This window comes from Lolium rigidum, chromosome 3, assembly GCF_022539505.1.
Source record: "Lolium rigidum isolate FL_2022 chromosome 3, APGP_CSIRO_Lrig_0.1, whole genome shotgun sequence".
NCBI lineage: Eukaryota > Viridiplantae > Streptophyta > Magnoliopsida > Poales > Poaceae > Lolium > Lolium rigidum.
Window position 1 is genome coordinate 280,709,859 of NC_061510.1, and position 18,489 is coordinate 280,728,347.

General features: G+C 41.4%; 2 protein-coding genes across 2 annotated transcripts; both read right to left on the reverse strand.

The window, feature by feature from the left end:
- Positions 1–1,227: 1,227 nt before the first annotated feature.
- Positions 1,228–4,944, reverse strand: LOC124699577. The gene is made up of 4 exons (XM_047231855.1): positions 4,750–4,944; positions 4,545–4,719; positions 3,254–3,452; positions 1,228–2,442 (listed from the first exon to the last, which is right to left on the reverse strand). Exons 1-4 carry the CDS (start codon positions 4,942–4,944, stop codon positions 1,608–1,610), a joined length of 1,404 nt encoding a protein of 467 aa, XP_047087811.1. The 3' UTR covers positions 1,228–1,607.
- A 6,869-nt stretch (positions 4,945–11,813) lies between these two features.
- LOC124696590 (heavy metal-associated isoprenylated plant protein 41-like) lies at positions 11,814–16,177 on the reverse strand (the record flags this gene model as incomplete). Its single annotated transcript, XM_047229298.1, has 4 exons — positions 11,814–12,087; positions 12,187–12,385; positions 12,576–12,705; positions 16,169–16,177. Coding segments are annotated over 4 exons (612 nt in total), but the record flags the coding sequence as incomplete, so codon positions are not given.
- Positions 16,178–18,489: the final 2,312 nt, after the last annotated feature.

Here is an 18,489-nt window from a genome sequence, read left to right on the forward strand (position 1 = left end):
CATAACAGCGGATCAAATAAAAGCAATTCAAGAGGAAATCGCGGGATTCTTTATTACCGAGGTCCTTACCCCAGGTGGAGAGCACTATCGGAAGATCGTGACGGCGGAGGATATTCGTTCAGGAAAAGTTGTATTGTAAATATGCATGCATTACGTGTACTGTGTTGACTATGTCGTGTACTGTTGACGATGTCTATATATATTCATGACGATTTTTTGTGGTTTCTTGAATGATATATATATGCATTGCTGAAACTCTGCCGCGGCAAGGGAAACAGATTGTTTCTCTGCCGCGGCAGAAACGCTGGTACAGCCCAAATCTGTGCCGCGGCAGAGAAATAGCAATTCTCTGCCGCGGCAGAGAAACATAGGCCCGGTTCGTACCACGAACCGGGACCAAAGCCCTTCCAGCGCGAGCTCCCTGGTCGCACCACGTGTTGAGGCCTTTAGGCCCGGTTTATCTTTGAACCGGGACTAAAGGGTACCCCCTTTAGTCCCGCCTAGTTGGTCCCGGTTCGGGAACCGGGTCTAAAGGCCCAAATGGACCGGGCCTATTGCCCCGTTTTCCACTAGTGCATCCGACGTCCGAATGTTCGGCTTCCTTCGAGCGAGGACGAGAGGGAAGGGATCACTCTTCAGTAAGCGGGCCTCTCGAACCTGTGCTGCTTCTTGCTTGGTGGCTTTGATATCGACAAATTATGCTTCTTGTTTATCTTGTGTTTTTGGTACGAGTTATGAATTGAGCTCGGACTGGGAGTCAGAGAAGGCATTTCTTTCCTTGAGCGCTACTGCAATGGAAGATCGATCAGTTCAGATTAGCAATCCGTCAGGGAGTGGCAAAACCAACATAGTACTACTACTCCGTACTTCGGTTCGAATTGTCAGGCCTAATGGCTTACTGCACCCGTCTCCTACTCTGCTCTTCTTCTCATCTCCCCTGCTATGCTGCGTTCGAATTTTATGTTTATGACAACAGCAGAAGTTCTAACTTCCAACGTCCAAACAACAGCGGCAGACAATTCATAACTCGTACTCCATACATTCCATAATTCTTGTGGCATACTATTCGGCATTCCATCATTATTGTTGCATATTCAGATGTACACAAGTCATAACTCGTACTCCATCCATTCGATAATTTTCCATCCATTCCATAATTCTGGATAGATCCGAATTATGAAACAGAGGGAGTACTATTTTTCTTACAAAAAGGGGGCAGTAACAGATCAAGAAAGTCTTGCAGCAAGACTTGAAGCACAAACGAAGCCAGTTACACCAGGTTCAGGCTCATCATTGTACCAGTGATAAACCCAGATAATAACTGCATACACTTTTGAGACCCTGAAGACAGCTCCATTGCAAAATGAGGCTTGGCTGTCTACAGGTGTTTTCTCAAACTACTTACTAGATAGGAGAAAGAAAACAGCATTGCTTGAGCTGTTCTCGACTCGTGGTCAGTGTTTGCCACGCAAAATGGCCCTAACTGTACATCATCAACAAAAGAACACCTCAAGTCGAAAGTTGCGTCATCTTGGAAGGTCAGAGTTTCTCTGCTCAGTGAACCCTTGCAGCAGCAGCAGCAGAGACACAGCTTTCGAAACGATCCTTCACTGGCTGCCGTAGTGCGCAATCAACATCTCCAGCCTAGCCCGCCTCTGGACAGATTCCATGTAGCGATGTTCAAGGGACAGCATATGTTGTCTGTGAATTTCATACTCTCTTTGCAGACCCTGGTATCCTCCGGGTGAGTAAGAGTAGTCACCTCCCCATGGTGGCACAACTGGAGGCTGCTCCGGATTTGCAAGGACTCTACTCGTTGGTGGATGAAGGCCGCATTGAGTGGGCAAAACATTCAGTGGTTGCCCTCTGCACATTGGCTGTACCATGTCCTGCTGCTGGTGGAAGTAAGGAGCTCTTTCTGCCCCAGAAAAGTTGACTGTAAAACCTGGATGTTCCATTGGAGCAACTCCAAAGGGGTGAGGAACAAATGGTATTGGCATGTGAACTGCGTTGACTGGCGGAAAATGTGTCCGAGGCCAGGCTGGAGCAAGTGGGCGCAGATCAAATTGGCTCATGCCAGTTGCCGATACGCCTGGATAGAATTTGTTGTTGCCAAGGAATGAGATTGAGCCAACCCTGCTCCCATGAGCTTTCTTCAGCTTCTTTACATCTCCGAGGCAGAACATGAAAGTGCAGCATGGACCTAGGGCAAAAGGTTGATCGCACTTTGCACTATCTCCTCTCTTTTGGTTATAACCAGGGTAGTCTTCCTTAGAAAAAGGAACTGTCTGAACCCTAGTAAGACAAGAGTCATAGGCCAGTTGCTCGATATCCCATGAGTCATAAGGACGTCCTGTCTTGTGGCTAACGTGGGTTTCACCATAGGGCCGAAGCAGGTACCGCGCATTTGCAAAGAACCCATGCACCAGCTGCTTGTGCGCGCTACATGTCAAAACAAACTTGTTAATGAGAAATTGAATAAGAAACCAAAGGTCCTAAAAGCCTGTTAAAGCATCAAACTTTAAGAATGTTCTTTGCGAACTCAATGAGGAACAATCAGTTAATTACCATTGGCACACAAACATTTAAATTCTTATGGCCAATCTTACCGATCTTACTTCGTATGGGAAGAAAACATTTGCTTACAAAAATAATGCCATGTTATAGTCCAAATGTCTTTGATTAGTGGGTAGTACATAAATGGAAGGATCCAGCAAAAAGTAATACAGAGTACTAAGTGATGCATAGAGATTTTGCATGAAGGTTCAGGAATTCAACAGAAATGTTATTGTTTATTCTGCTTCGATTGAAGGTTACACGTGATCTTTTTCTGTCGATATGACACGATAAGATGTCATCTTTACTTGATACAATCTTTGTAACACTGTAACTTAATTAAAATGCTATTTATTCTTATCATAAGATATAGATATAATGCATTTCAGACAATGATACTATGCAATGTGGGTGATATCATACTTAAGTTAAGCACTGATAGACAGTCAGTAACACATAACCAAAAAATATATAAAATAAGGACTTCCGACAGGTTCTATACAATGTGGGATGCAAATAAATTTCTAAGTAAAACCACCCACAGTGATGATGACTCATACACAGATTCAGCCCTATAGATACAAAATGAAACTGAAACCAAAGAAACTCAGGAAGACGAACTATCATACAATCATTCCACATGAAAAATGGGAGCGGCTTTGTAATCCATGAATTAAGCAACCATTAGTACACATACTTGATGACGTGCAGCTGATCCTCTTTTCCTTTGAACCCAGCATGAGGAAAATTAAAGACAATGCGATCAAAACGTCTCATCTTCAGACATGAGTGAAGCTTCATCGTTTTTGCATCAACACCATGCAAAACTGTGGCCCCCAATCTTTTCAGTTCTGTTACATTAGCTTCAGCTTTGCCATACTTTCTCGTTAGAGCCCCTGTAAAAGAGTATACAAAACAAGAATGCAGATAAAAACATAAGATCATCTAGAAATGGTCACGAAAATCAAGATAACAACACTATCCCTCTGAGCTTCAGAATTAGGAGTGAAGCAAATAAGAAACTGGAAGAGTAAAAATTATTTAAATACAACTTCATAAGTGGTTGTGACATGGAATGAAATAAAGATATATTTTCGAGTTAGCCTGATGCCTTTCACTGTGTTGATGTGCTCATACATTTCAGTTTCTTGCTCCAAGAGCATTTTGTCATAGTCGTTCAGCCTCCCTTGACGCAAAGAAGTTGCAAAAAAAAAAAAAAAAAAAAACTAATGGCATGGTTGTGGTTTGGGCAGCAAGGTGGATAAGTGGAGAAGTGGAGAAGCTATGTCAAACAAACGTTACCATAAACATCTGTCATCAGCAAAACAGGGCATCTCAGCATAAAAGGATAAAACAGAGTAGCCATGTTCATAACAGATAACATGCCCTGAACCTGTTCAGTTCATAATGTTCAGTTTCGAACAATACCAAATGAAGAAACAAACTAGAAATAGCAAATGTTATTCTCAATTTATGACTTCACGTGTTGCTTTTATAACAGACAATTTCTTGCAGTGGGAGACTGTATGACAGACAATTTCCGAAAGTAAGAAACAGTGGGGTTACGTGAAGTGCTTAACAAAATCAGTGGGGTTACGTGAAGTGCTTAACAAAATCAATAGTGTTCAAACGTATAACATGTAGTACCAAATTACTAGTACCTTGTCTCTCCATACAGCCAAGGTAAAATTAGCACCACCTCATTTTAATTGCATTAGTTATTAGTATCTTTATCACAGAATGAAATGAAAACAAAGCCAATTTAAGGTAGCTTTGATGCTAAGTTCAAAACCTAGTAGTAGAGTGCATCAAAGCCTTCTTCAACCAGCAGAAGGTACCGTGTACTCTTAGTAGAAGCACCAACCCGCCATGGTTCCATTTGGCACAGAATGTAGCATCATCCAAATTAGTACTACTATTAGCATCAACACAGAGCGCGCATGTGGCCATATCACAAGCAGAAAGTGACAGCGGAAAGGAGATCGAACCATAGGAGTCCAAGGACGTGGCGAGGAGGTTCTCTCCGGAGCCGAAGGCGGTGGCGAGCGCCAGCGAGAAGGAGAAGTCCCCGTCTCCGACGATGAGTATGCTCTGCGCGGAGGAGTAGTGCTTGAGCCACTTGATCCCGTCCCCGTCCTCGCCCTTCTCCGTGTTGCCATTCCCCTTCACGGCGATCGGCTGCACCCCTTCCACCACCGGCGCCTCGTCCTCCCCGCCTCCGGCCGCTGCGGCCACCGGAAACCCTAGCACCGGCGCCTCGCCCTCCCCGTCGACGGCGATCACCGGAACCCTCGCCGCGCCCTTCACTCCCGCCGCCACCCCCGCCTCCACTGGCGCCTCTCCGCCGCCACCAACTCCGGCCTTCGCCGGGCGCCGTGGCCGCCGCATTCCCCTTCTCCCCTGGCGAGAGCGACTGCGACTGCGACCGCTGTGTGCTGCTGTGACGAGGCGAACAGAGTACGCGCGTGGGACACGGGTCCACTCCCGAATGTTGCAATCAAACGTTGGGCTTTTGACCTGCCATTGAAAGTCACGGGTGCGGGCCACTGTTGCGCCGGATTTTGCGCGGACGCCGATATTTGGCCTCGATGCTGCGCTAGATTTTGAAATTCGAAATACTGGGTGACGTTTTCCCAGATTTCTACTTGCTGCGGTGCGACATTGCAACAGTTTGAAGATACAAACATGACCTTTTTTGTGTGTTCTTTTTTCGATAAAGTGTGTTTTATTATTTAAATTTAAAGTATAAGAGCATCTTCAGTCGCGTTCCTTAAAAAACGTCGGCACGAATGACTTGGAGCACGTTTGGAACCGCGCCGGATAAAAAGAGACCAAAAATCTATACAAAAAAGAAGTCCTTCACAACCGTGTCCCTCAAACACCGTCCGAATGCATGCATTTTAATAGAAGGGATCACCCCATGTGGGAAAAGTAGGTGAGAGAATGAAGCTTACACCAATAATAATAATATGGTTATTAGGTCTAGGAAAATTGTCCTTTCCAATTTTTCATGGCTTGGAAATATTTAACAATTACAGAGTATGGAACATTTTTTTCGATGGCACTTCCGCTTGTTTTCTCGAATGTGGGCAGCAGCCCGAGTACGGAGTATGAATCAAAATGGGCCAAGTTATGTTGTTAAGGAACAGCCGAACATGCTCTAGCTGGCCAGTTAAACTAATAAATGTATGCTGAAGTACATGTACGACAGTGACGAGCCCGGACACGTACCCTTGGTGCCCATACGGTAAGTCCGCTGCTGTTTGTGGAGGGTATAAGGTAGAACCTATCTGAATGATTGACTATATAGATCTCGCAAATCGAAAATGGAAGAAGAGATATTTTATTGTCTCTTGTTCATGACAGAAAAAACATTTCGTTGATCCATGCCAATTGCGTTTTGCAAGGTTATCTTTGGTGAGAATAACACCACGATGAAGGTACCATACAAATACCTTTGTCTTAAGTGGTATCCTCAATTTCCAAATTAATTTATTATTACTAACTGGTTGTATCGGTTGAATTAACACTTTATACATGGACTGAACCGAGAAAATCACATTCTTGTAAGTCCCCAACGAAACTCATCAGTACCTGTACCAATTGTACTAAAGCTAATCTTTATAATAGCTCATTCCAAGAGGTCAGCCGGGGACCGACAAGATCGCGTATGAATGCCATAGATGGCGGTGTTGTCTCCAACACTTTCTGCAAGGTATTACCTTTATGACGTACAATACTGTATAAAACGGGATATTGTTCTCGAAGGGTGGTTGATTCTAACCATTTGTCCTCCCAAAACCTTATCTCAGACCCATCCTGAACGGAGAATGATCCATATTGGAAAAAGTACATTTATGTTGCCATTATTCCAGCCCAAAAGTGAGAATTTCCAGGTTTCCATATAACCTGAGAAATCGCCTTTGAACCAACGTACTTTCTCCGCAATATATTTTGACATATGTCATTCTTAGTTAACAACCTAGCCATCCATTTTACTAGCAAGACATAGTTTTTAACCTCTAGATCATGAACGCCAAGTCCACCCTGATCCTTTGGATGACATAAAACACTCCATTTAGTCAATCGATATTTTTTTTTCTTGCTATCACCTTGCCAAAAGAATCTGGACCGGAAATAATCCAATCTGCGCAGAATTCCTTTAGACAACTGGAAGAAAGAAATCATATACAGTACCATGTTTATAAGCACTGAATTAATGAGAACTAGTCTTCCACCTAGGAACAACAATTTTCCTTTCCAACTATTAAGACGCTTATGTAATCTTTCCTCCACAATTTTTCGTTCCACAATTGTAAGCCTTCTATGATGAATCGGAATGCCCAAATAGCTGATTGGAAAACTGCCCAACAAACAACCGAAAAGTTCGGCGTACAGGTTGACGTCTTCTTGTGCCTCGCCAAAACAAAACAATTCACTCTTACGGAAGTCTTAAGATCTGATAAATGCTCAAACGCTGATAAGATTAATTTCAGGTTCGTAGCTTTTTCCAGATCGTGATCCATAAAAAGAATCGTATCATCGACATATTAATAAATAGACAATCCCTCGTCAACAAAGTGGGGAACCACTCCTTCAATCTGGCCATGGACTTTAGCGCGGTCAATTAATATGATGAATCTTGATCTTGTTATAAAAGGAGGAAGGTAAATCGTGAACTTTCTATTCTTTGACCACAATGGGGTAGTGCAATTAATGCAAGAGATTTTTTCTCGACCGGAATATCCAAAATCCCGACGAAAAACAAAAATTCCGTTACCTCCTAAGAAACACTTATTCCCGCCAAAACAATTCGGTTGGATTTGAATTCAAACTATAGTCTGCATAAAAAAAAAGGTTATATATCAAAGAGATGCTCAAACTAGCTAAACGTGAGACCCAGCCAGACCCAAACTAGCTCGTAAAGTCTTCCCCATCACGCTGCAGCCGACACACCTCAGCTACCTCTAGGGAGCATCGTCCATGCCTGAGGCGACCAAGATGGGGCCAAAATTAAGGGCCTAGACCGTCGGCACAGCCCATAGGAATAACCGCCAAGGGCTTCCACGCTTCCAATCAGTGAGTGTTGTGCCGTCGGCATAGCCGCCAGTCCCGCGCCTAAAAAGACATGCACAACTGTGCTGCCGTCGGCATAGGCCCTACCATTTGGCACGACCAAAGGCCATTTGTTACTTTTTTTGTTCCAGCGAGCAAATAGCAATTAATTCACAGAATAATTAGCAGCAAAAAATAACAATTAAATCAGAAGATCATCATCACAATGTCATTCCCGTAGAATTGTGCAGCCGCCTCGAGGATCATCCGGCCGCGCCGACCTCCATCAAGCTGAAGAGAATAACCGTGGGTCCCCGTGCGGCGCACCACCGCACACAGCGAGTGACAATTACAATTCAAAATTTGATAGATAGCCAGATGATGGTACAACATTAAGGTGTTTGTTATAAACGCGACAAGCAAATAACGAAGAACGAAACAAGAACACACGCAGGGGACACAAGATTTTAATGTGGAAAACCCTCTCCAACAAAGAGAGGTAAAAACCACAGGCACCAGCCAGCAAAACTTCACTATATCGAGGAGTATTTTTACAAAAGTCGTGGGATATCTTATAATTTGATAAACCCTAGACGGCGGCTTACAAGAGGTATATATAGATGGTGGCATCAATCCGTACCGCTTCGGCCCAAGCCTACTGTCGACGGGGCTCGCTCCGCTCGTCAGAAGTTAGCTTCCCTTTAGAATGAACTAGCACAGTCGCCCTCGCAAATGCGAGGGAATCGTCTATAATGTATTAAAAAGTTGTAATCCTAAATTTACAGCTTCAAGAATATCCATATTTCATTGTGGTTATACTCCTTTAAAAAAACATCACATCCACTCAATAATGTAGGACATAATACGGTTCTATAATCTCTATAAAAGTATATTATTACATGTGATTATATTAATTCTATGGGTATATTTACTCTTTTATGAATTGAGATTTCGTAATTTTCGTACAACCTTGGTTCAAAAACACATGACACCCTATCAAGCTTTTCTTTATTTACGAATTATTTATTTATAATTAGTTAGATCCGCAAGTCACAGTACATAATTTTCTTATGTTATACTAACATGTATATTAATTTAAGTCAAGTCGCATCTTGATTGTGTCCATAAGTGTAATTCGAAACTAAGAATGAATTAAGACATGCTATATAAATTAGAAACATGCAACACAATACATCTTTCAAATGGAATTATTGGATATGAATTTCCTGATTTACGTCGATTTTTGGATATAAATGATAATTATTATTTTTAGTTACCAATCACGTTAAAAATACTCTTGGAACTTCATCTAGTTAATAACTTGTTCATTTTTACATATACAACATCGCCTCTTGTGGTTTTTTGACAGACTGCCAGTTAGAGACTATCTACTAGGTTATTATTCAAGAAGATATACATAATTCATACTTCAATCAAACAATTTACAATAAAATTCTACACATGAGCGCAATATTTGCCACTATCAACCAATCAACCGATCAAATATTATATCCCCATTTTTTATTTACTCTGCATTCTAAATTTAGTTACAGTCAAAGTTTGCAAAGCTTGTCCAAAAATATAGGAACAAATATCAACATCCATCATACTAAAATCATATAACATAAAAATATATTTTATGATTATTTTATTACCATAGATTTTATATGATAGATGGAACGGCAAAGTAAATTCACATGAGCGCAATATTTGCCACAATCAGGGAATCAACCGATCAAAATATTATATCCCCATTTTTTATTTACTCTGCATTCTAAATTTAGTTACAGTCAAAGTTTGCAAAGCTTGTCCAAAAATATAGGAACAAATATCAACATCCATCACACTAAAATCATATAATATAAAAATATATTTTATGATTATTTTATTACCATAGATTTTATATGATAGATGGAACGACAAAGTAAATAAAAATAAAGAGAGTAGTTGAAGCCACGCAGGCATGTGGAGTTCAAATAGAGCACATGATATTTATTATAGATCGATCTTTAGGATTACTCAGATTAGAAATTTTCTCTGGTGATCTTATAAAATAAAATAACTCAAGTGAGGAGTGTACTTAGGTGGTTTAATAAAGTAACTCAGCGGTGGGTCCTATCTTTATGATGTGCCAACTTTTCTGTTTTCTCCTTTGATCGATCCGTGAAGCACTATGGCGGCCCAGGCAACATCGTTAGTTCTTTTTTCGTTACATAGAGAATTTATTTCGTCTGGGCGGAAACCTCTATTCTCGGTACTTTTTAATACTTGTTTTCACAACAAAAAAATTTCATTAAATCCCGATTATAGATTTTTGATCTAACAATAAAAAATAAATAAGATGATATAGATTAACGTGACATCTCCATGATACATCCGTATATTGTATCATGAACGAACTTATTATATCTAGGAACCTAGATAGCTAAATAATGTAGTATTTTTTAGATTTCCCTCAAAAAAAATGTAGTATTTTTTTAAACTGACTGGCCTATTTTTATGGGGTTTCTTTATAGATAGAGATGTACACTTAATTTTTTTAAAGGACTCTGGCTTATTTGTACGGGATCCATTCCATGTTGCTTTTTTTTGGCTTAATCACGAATCAATTGAGTCTCTTTTATATGTGAATCAGGAGTCCTATTGCCATACGTTTTATCACGTCTCCATATGTACCGTTTCCTTTTTATTTTTCCTTCCGTGTACGGTGTCAGACATGACATATCATGTATGTCGCAAAATATGTGTTATATATGTTACGTAAAATCTTTAAATCGATGTACACTTAATTTTTTTAAAGGACTCTGGCTTATTTGTACGGGATCCATTCAATGTTGCTTTTTTTTGGCTTAATCACGAATCAATTGAGTCTCTTTTATATGTGAATCAGGAGTCCTATTGCCATACGTTTTATCACGTCTCCATATGTACCGTTTCCTTTTTATTTTTCCTTCCGCGTACGGTGTCAGACATGACATATCATGTATGTCGCAAAATATGTGTTATATATGTTACGTAAAATCTTTAAATCTTGACCATTAAGATTATAGATCTAACAGCTAAAATAATACTAATGATGTGGATTAATGTGGTGTCTCTATTTTAAACATCCGTATTTTGCTTTTAGTATATAATAGATTTGGATCATAATACAACAATGTTTGTGGGTGGATTGTCACCGCCTACCGTGCCACAGGTTTCACTTTTTCCGGTGGATTGCAATAGCAGTTAAATGCCCGGACCAAAAAAAAACTTCAGGAGTAGGTGCAAGATGCCTCTTAGAAATATGCTCACAAAGATTAATTCGGGAAGATATACTCACAAGGATTGAAGAATCAAACAAGCATTATAGAAAGTTTTTCTAAGAACTGAACCTTACAAGATATCCTTAAACCAAAAAAGCTCTAAACATCTAGAGGTTATAGCACACTTAGCATATTGCCCGCCAAAAACTACAACTACCACAAGAGGTAGTAATCAGCCAAGCAGAAAGGTTGCAGATTATGTTCCCTTTGGTAGACGCTAGTCAGGTCGGCGTTCTCGGGAACAAACGTGCACAAAAGTTACCAACAGACAGACCACATTTCAGCTCAATTGATATAGTTTGCCTGATCAAACTGTTCGCCTATCAAAGCTAATCTACATACATTGGAACTTTTTTTTTGACCTGGCATACATTGGAACTACAGTTTTACAAACTGAAAAAAGCACCGTGAAAACTGATTCTCCAACGAACCAAACACTCCGACCAACTAACTAGATGGAGGTGCTCAAAGTCAGGAACAAGATGTTTAGAGCCAATCCAAACATATTTGGGCCCCTACCACCATCTTGAAGACAACGGATGATGAATCAAACAACCAGGAGGAAATCCGCTATCCTTATTTTTCTCTCTTTCCACAACATTTTCAGATAGACATTTTTAACCTGTGTTGAGATCCAATTCAAACATATGTTCATCACAAGCAAAATACAAATGAAAACAAGAAAAATGATGGCGCATGCGAACCCATAAAAGTATGCTAGATAATCTGCTGCATTTTCCATCGCCATCAGCTTATATGATGTTCATCTTAGTATGGGCAGCTCAAATTAAAGCCTAGATCATTACGTCGAGTCCGACAACATCTGACAATCGAGTTCATGCTACCGCCAGAGTGACAGTCACACAGACTCACAGGCCTGGCTATAACAAGAGAAATCTATCCCTTGAGGAAGATGAAGGTGCGGGAATCACTTATATCGAAGTCTCGGTCGCACCTCCAGCCAGACCCTCTCTTCTGGTTATAACCTGGGTAGTCTTGTATTTGAAACGAAGCTTCCTCAAGCATAGTGAGCGAGGACTCAGATGCTAGCTGCTCGATACCCCACGTCCAGTAAGGATGCTTGGTCTTGTGGGTAATATGGATCTCACCGTGACGGAAGAGCATGCGGCACGCCGTGGAGAAGAAGCCCCTCACCAGCTCCTGATGCGACCTAGAAGCCAGATCGATCAAGAGGTAATTACTAATTAATAGAGGTCTAAGCACAAAATAGATGACCACAATTAGATCTAGAAATCGTGCAGATATATACTTGATCATATCCGCGTTGTCCTCGCGTCCGTTGAACCCAGCGTGAGGAAAATTGAAGACAATCCGATCAAAAAGTCTCGGCCACAGATCGGCGTGGACATTCATCTCTTTCACATCGACGTCATGCAGAACCGTGGCACCCAACCTCTCCAGTTTCTGCACATTCGACGCCGCGTCGCTGTACTTGCTGTTCAGTTCCTCTGTGGAAGCAGATTTGCGCGCAAGAAATGCACGTGGAGTAAATTGTTCAGTGCAAACTAAAGATGATCATATTCATACGAATTAGACCGGCCAAAATAAGCATGGAACAGCATGCATGTTCCTTTGATGCCAGAACAGAAGCCTTTCAAATGACTACTCCAAACGGGAGTACGAGTAGCGGGACCGAACCGTAGGAGTCGAGGGAGGTGGCGACGATGTTCTTGCCGGAGCCGAACGCGGTGGCGAGCGACAGCGAGAAGGAGAAGTCCCCGTCTCCCACGGTGAGTATGCTCTGGTCCGAGGAGTAATGCTTTAGCCACTTCGTTCCCGCGGACACGCCGAGCGCCTGCATTCTTCCGCTACCACGGCGAGAGGGACTGCAGCTATAGAGTTTGACGGAGTGAGCTAGCTGGGACTCAGTTAGAATCGAACCATTCTGGGGAGGGGTATTTGATGTACTGGCGCGCAGGGAGATCAAAGGACTGAGTCGCCTTGAGTTCTGCTGTAGAGTGATCTTGGGCTGGATGTCCTCCATTAATTCTGGGGTCGCCTTGAGTTCTGGGGAGGGGTATTTGATGTCCTCTATTAATTCTGCGCTCATACTTGGGAATGCCAAACGCTAAGTGACTTGTGCAGTTCTTTTACTTTCGAGGTGGCTTTATTAGGAAGTTCAAGAATCGGGTGAATGTGAAAATTTGAGCAACAAAATCTTTATCATATTGCACGTACTAATTGGTATCGTTAGATTTATATTAAAAACACTTTTTAATGAAGCTAATTTTATACCATTTTTATATATATTTCAAATAATCATTAGTCGAAGCAAAAAAACGAAAAACAAGGATACCTTATTCGTTGGAATGAAGGGAATATCACTATAACGTGGAATCGATATACGGAGTAGTATAGGAGTATATTGGACTCATCAATTTATATATAGTTTTAGAAATTCTAGCTTCCAAGGGCGTGTTTGAACCCGGAGATTGTCCTGTGCGGTTCATTAGCTATCAACACGTTCCAATCTACCCAAATTGAAACATAGTGAAACTCGACAAAACTTGATAAAAGCTTAGTGTGGCACTAATATCTTAAAGCAGGCAATCGATGGCACAAACATACACTCATGCACGGAACAAAAACATTTCTCTATTTCGTAGTGGTTCCACTCAAATATTCTCAACCCAACGACTGCGTGTTTTGGTGTCCAGGGAAAGTGAACCCCTTTTCTTTGAAAAAATCAAAGCCATATTTTAAAGATTTTCTAGACAATGATGTATACTCCAAGTATACAAAATTTAATGCGGAGTACACACCACCTCCCTCGAATCTAATGAATGTAATACTTTGACCAGAAGAATTGAGCAACAAAATCTTGATCATATTGCACGTAATTGGCATGCTTCCTCCGTCTCGGTTTAACAAGCGCGCACATAGTCCAAAAAAATTGCTTTGACCATTAGTTTTTGGTTAATAAAATATGAAATATATTTTTAAAAATTTATATTATTTGACACCTTTTTTGAATACGAATCTAATGGTATAAATTTTGTAAACATATAATTCATATTTTTGTGATCAAATTAATGGTCATGTGTGCCTATTAAACTGAGACGGATTGAGTAGTTGGATTCGTATTAAAAACAATACCAATTTTTTATATATTTTATGTAATTATTAGTCGAAGAAAAAATATGAAAACAAGGTTACCTTATTCGTTGGAATGGAGAAAATATACTATAACGTGGAATCGATATACATGGAGTAGTATAGGACAATAGTAGAAAATAGGGCTTTGTTTTTTTTTTTTTTTTGCTCCAAAGAGTTTTAGCACCGGATTTGGCACGAAGCGGTGCTAAAGGTGTCATTAGCACCGGTTCATGCGGTCTGGACATCCAAGGGACCAGTCGCGGCATTAGCACCGGTTCGTGCGGAGGTTTGTCGCCAGGCACGTGGCAGCCGCGAAACCTTTAGCACCGGTTCGTGTCACGAACCGGTGCTAAAGGTATCGCATTAGCACCGGTTCGTGACACGAACCAGGTGTATACTTCCTCCGTTCTAATTTAGTCTACATTCTAGAAAAAATGAGACAAATTAGTAGTGCATTTATTAGTACTACTTAGATATTTGAACAACCAATTCAAGCTACATTGAAAATAACAACATCCAATAAAAAGAGTAAAATAACCTCGTTTTCAGTGTTGTTGTTGACTAAAAGCTAGAATGTAGAGCATTTCAGAACAAATATTGGGGCTAGAATGTAGACTATTTCAGAACGGAGGGAGTATATATTAATTAACCAAGCCTCCAGATTTGTGCATATACATCAATTAACGTTGTTTCTTCTTTTAGATCTTCCGATCAACAAACTCTACTGGCCGAACTAAACGAGGCGCGACCAGAAAGATGGAAGACTATGAAAGGGGCACCATCACAGAAATCGTTGAAGATGGCGAACCGATTTCTCCCAAGGCTCACGCAAAAAAGTTTGGAAGTCAATGCGGAGTTATTGTTAGGAACACCATCCCGATCACCACTCAAGAATGGAAGAAATCTGCAAATGCGGAAGGAGTTACTTATTTCGACACGAGATCCAAAAAGTTGATGTTTAGGAAGCTCCTGGTAAATTTCATCTTACCGGAGCCAATTGACTCTGAATGTGAGAATGACAGGCCAGACCCTGAGGATCCCGAGCTGAATATCATACAGCGAAGAGTCAAGAAGTGGGCTCTTAAGAAGATGGCAATACAGTTCAACGACTACAAGAAGAAATTGGACAACTTGTTTGTCAAGGAAAAAAAGACTCCAGATTTCAACGGCCCCTATAAGAAGATAAAAGACCACTAGGAGGAATTTGTGAAGTACAAGACATCGGAGAGGGCAAAGAAAAGGTCAGCCACCAATAAGAAAAATGCTGCTAATAAGATGTACTTCCATATTAGGTAACTATGTATCGAAAGCTTATAGCAAGATGAACTTAATGACTTGATCTTATGCTACGCTCATTTCGATGCCTGTCCATTATATCATTCACCCAATGATATAAGCTTGTTATTAACAACATCCAATATTCATGATCACGAAACTATGATCATCTATTAATCAACAAGCTAGCTATACAAGAGGCTTACTAGGGACTCCTCGTTGTTTACATAACACACATGTATCAATGTTTCGGTTAATACAATTATAGCATTGGATGTAAACATTTATCATAAACACAAAGATATAATAATAACCATTTTATTATTGCCTCTTGGGCATATCTCCAACAGTCTCCCACTTGCACTAGAGTCAATAATCTAGATTACATGGTAAGGTACCTAACATCCATGACGTTGTGGTGTAGGTCATACTTTGCCCTAGGGAGAGCTTTAGTCAACGGATCTGCCACATTCAGATCTGTGTGTACTTTGAAAATCTTTACATCACCATCTTCGACATACTCGTGAATCACATGAAAACGTAGCTTGATATGCTTCAGCTTCTTGTGTGACCTTGGCTCTTGCGCATTGGCTATGGCACCCATGTTGTCACAATAAATGACTAATGGGTCCAATGCACTGGGAACCACACCAAGCTCAGTAATGAACCTCTTCATCCATATTGCTTCCGATGAAGCCTCCGAAGCAGCTATGTATTCAGATTCAGTTGAGGATTTCGCCACCGTGCATTGCTTGGCACTCATCCAGCTTACTGCAGCACAATATAAACACGTACCCAGACTGAGACTTAGAGTCATCTGGATCAGTGTTCCAACTAGCATCGGTGTAACTGGTTACAACGAGCTCTTGGTCACCTCCATAATAAAGAAACATATCCTTAGTCCTTTTCAAGTACTTTAGGATATTCTTGACCGCTGTCCAGTGTTTCATTCCTGGATCACTCTGATATCTGCTGGTCAAACGAACATCATGTGCGATATCCGGTCTAGTGCACAACATGGCATACATGATAGAGCCTACTGATACGTCTCCGACGTATCGATAATTTCTTATGTTCTATGCCATATTATTGATGATACCTACATGTTTTATGCACACTTTATGTCATATTCGTGCATTTTCTGGAACTAACCTATTAACAAGATGCCGAAGTGCCGCTCTCGTTTTCTCGCTGTTTTTGGTTTCGTAAATCCTAGTAACGAAATATTCTCGAATTGGACGAAACGAAGACCCAGTGGCCCTATTTTTCCACGGAGCTTCCGTAAGACCGAAGAACACACGAAGTGGGGCCACGAGGTGGCCGAGCTATAGGCGGCGCGGCCCAAGCCCCGGCCGCGCCGACCTATAGCGTGGGCCCTCGTGACTCCCCCTGACTCTGCCCTTCCGCCTACTTAAAGCCTCCGTCGCGAAACCCCCGAGGCGAAAACCACGATACGGAAAACCCACCGAGACGCCGCCGCCGCCGATCCCATCTCGGGGGATTCTCGAGATCTCCTCCGCACCCCGCCGGAGAGGGGATTCATCTCCCGGAGGACTCTACACCGCCATGGTCACCTCCGGAGTGATGAGTGAGTAGTTCACCCCTGGACTATGGGTCCATAGCAGTAGCTAGATGGTTGTCTTCTCCTCATTGTGCTTCATTGTTGGATCTTGTGAGCTGCCTAACATGATCAAGATCATCTATCTGTAATTCTATATGTTGTGTTTGTCGGGATCCGATGGATAGAGAATACCATGTCATGTTAATTATCAAGTTATTATACATGTGTTGTTTATGATCTTGCATGCTCTCCGTTTCTAGTAGAGGCTCGGCCAAGTTTTTACTTTTAACTCCAAGAGGGAGTACTTATGCTCGATAGTGGGTTCATGCCTCGCATTGACACCCGGGACAATGCGACGTAAAGTTCTAAGGTTGTGTTGTGCCGTTGCCACTAGGGATGAAACATTGGCGCTATGTCCGAGGATGTAGTTGTTGATTACATTACGCACCATACTTAATGCAATTGTCTCGTTGTTTAGCAACTTAATACCGGAGGGGGTTCGGATGATAACCCGAAGGTGGACTTTTTAGGCATAGATGCAGCTGGATGGCGGTCTATGTACTTTGTCGTAATGCCCAATTAAATCTCACTATACTTATCATGTCATGTATGTGCATTGTTATGCCCTCTCTATTTGTCAATTGCCCGACCGTAATTTGTTCACCCAACATGCTTTTATCTTATGGGAGAGACACCTCTAGTGAACCGTGGACCCCGGTCCATTCTTTAATACCGAAATACAAATCTGCCGCAATACTTGTTTTTACTATTTTCTCTGCAAACAATCATCTTCCACACAATACGGTTAATCCTTTGTTACAACGAAGCCGGTGAGATTGACAACCTCACTGCTTCGTTGGGGCAAAGTACTTTGGTTGTGTTGTGCAGGTTCCACGTTGGCGCCGAATCTCCGGTGTTGCGCCGCACTACATCCCGCCGCCATCAACCTTCAACGTGCTTCTTGGCTCCTCCCGGTTCGATAAACCTTGGTTTCTTTCCGAGGGAAAACTTGCCGCCGTGCGCATCATACCTTCCTCTTGGGGTTGCCCAACGAACGTGTGAAATACACGCCATCAAGCTCTTTTTCTCGGCGCCGTTGTCGGGGAGATCAAGACACGCCGCAAGGGGAGTCTCCACTTCTCAATCTCTTTACTTTGTTTTTGTCTTGCTTTATTTTATTTACTACTTTGTTTGCTGCACTTATATCAAAACACAAAAAAATTAGTTGCTAGCTTTACTTTATTTGCTATCTTGTTTGCTATATCAAAAACACAAAAAAATTAGTTTACTTGCATTTACTTTATCTAGTTTGCTTTATTTACTATTGCTAAAATGGCCAACCCCGAAAATACTAAGTTGTGTGACTTCACTAGCACAAATAATAATGATTTCTTATGCACACCTATTGCTCCACCTGCTACTACAAGCAGAATTCTTTGAAATTAAACCTCGCTTTACTTAATCTTGTCATGAGAGAGCAATTTTCTGGTGTTAGTTCCGATGATGCTGCTGCCCATCTCAATAATTTTGTTGAACTATGTGAAATGCAAAAATATAAAGATGTAGATGGTGACATTATAAAATTAAAATTGTTCCCTTTCTCATTAAGAGGAAGAGCTA

Coding starts and splice junctions, on each gene's coding strand:
- LOC124699577 (XM_047231855.1), bottom strand. CDS start 4,944: ATGCGGCGGCCACGGCGCCCGGCGAAGGCCGGAGTTGGTGGCGGCGGA. Junction 4,720..4,749: donor GGGAGGACGAGGCGCCGGTG/GTGGAAGGGGTG, acceptor ATCGCCGTGAAG/GGGAATGGCAACACGGAGAA. Junction 3,453..4,544: donor CACGTCCTTGGACTCCTATG/GTTCGATCTCCT, acceptor ACTCTTTTACAG/GGGCTCTAACGAGAAAGTAT.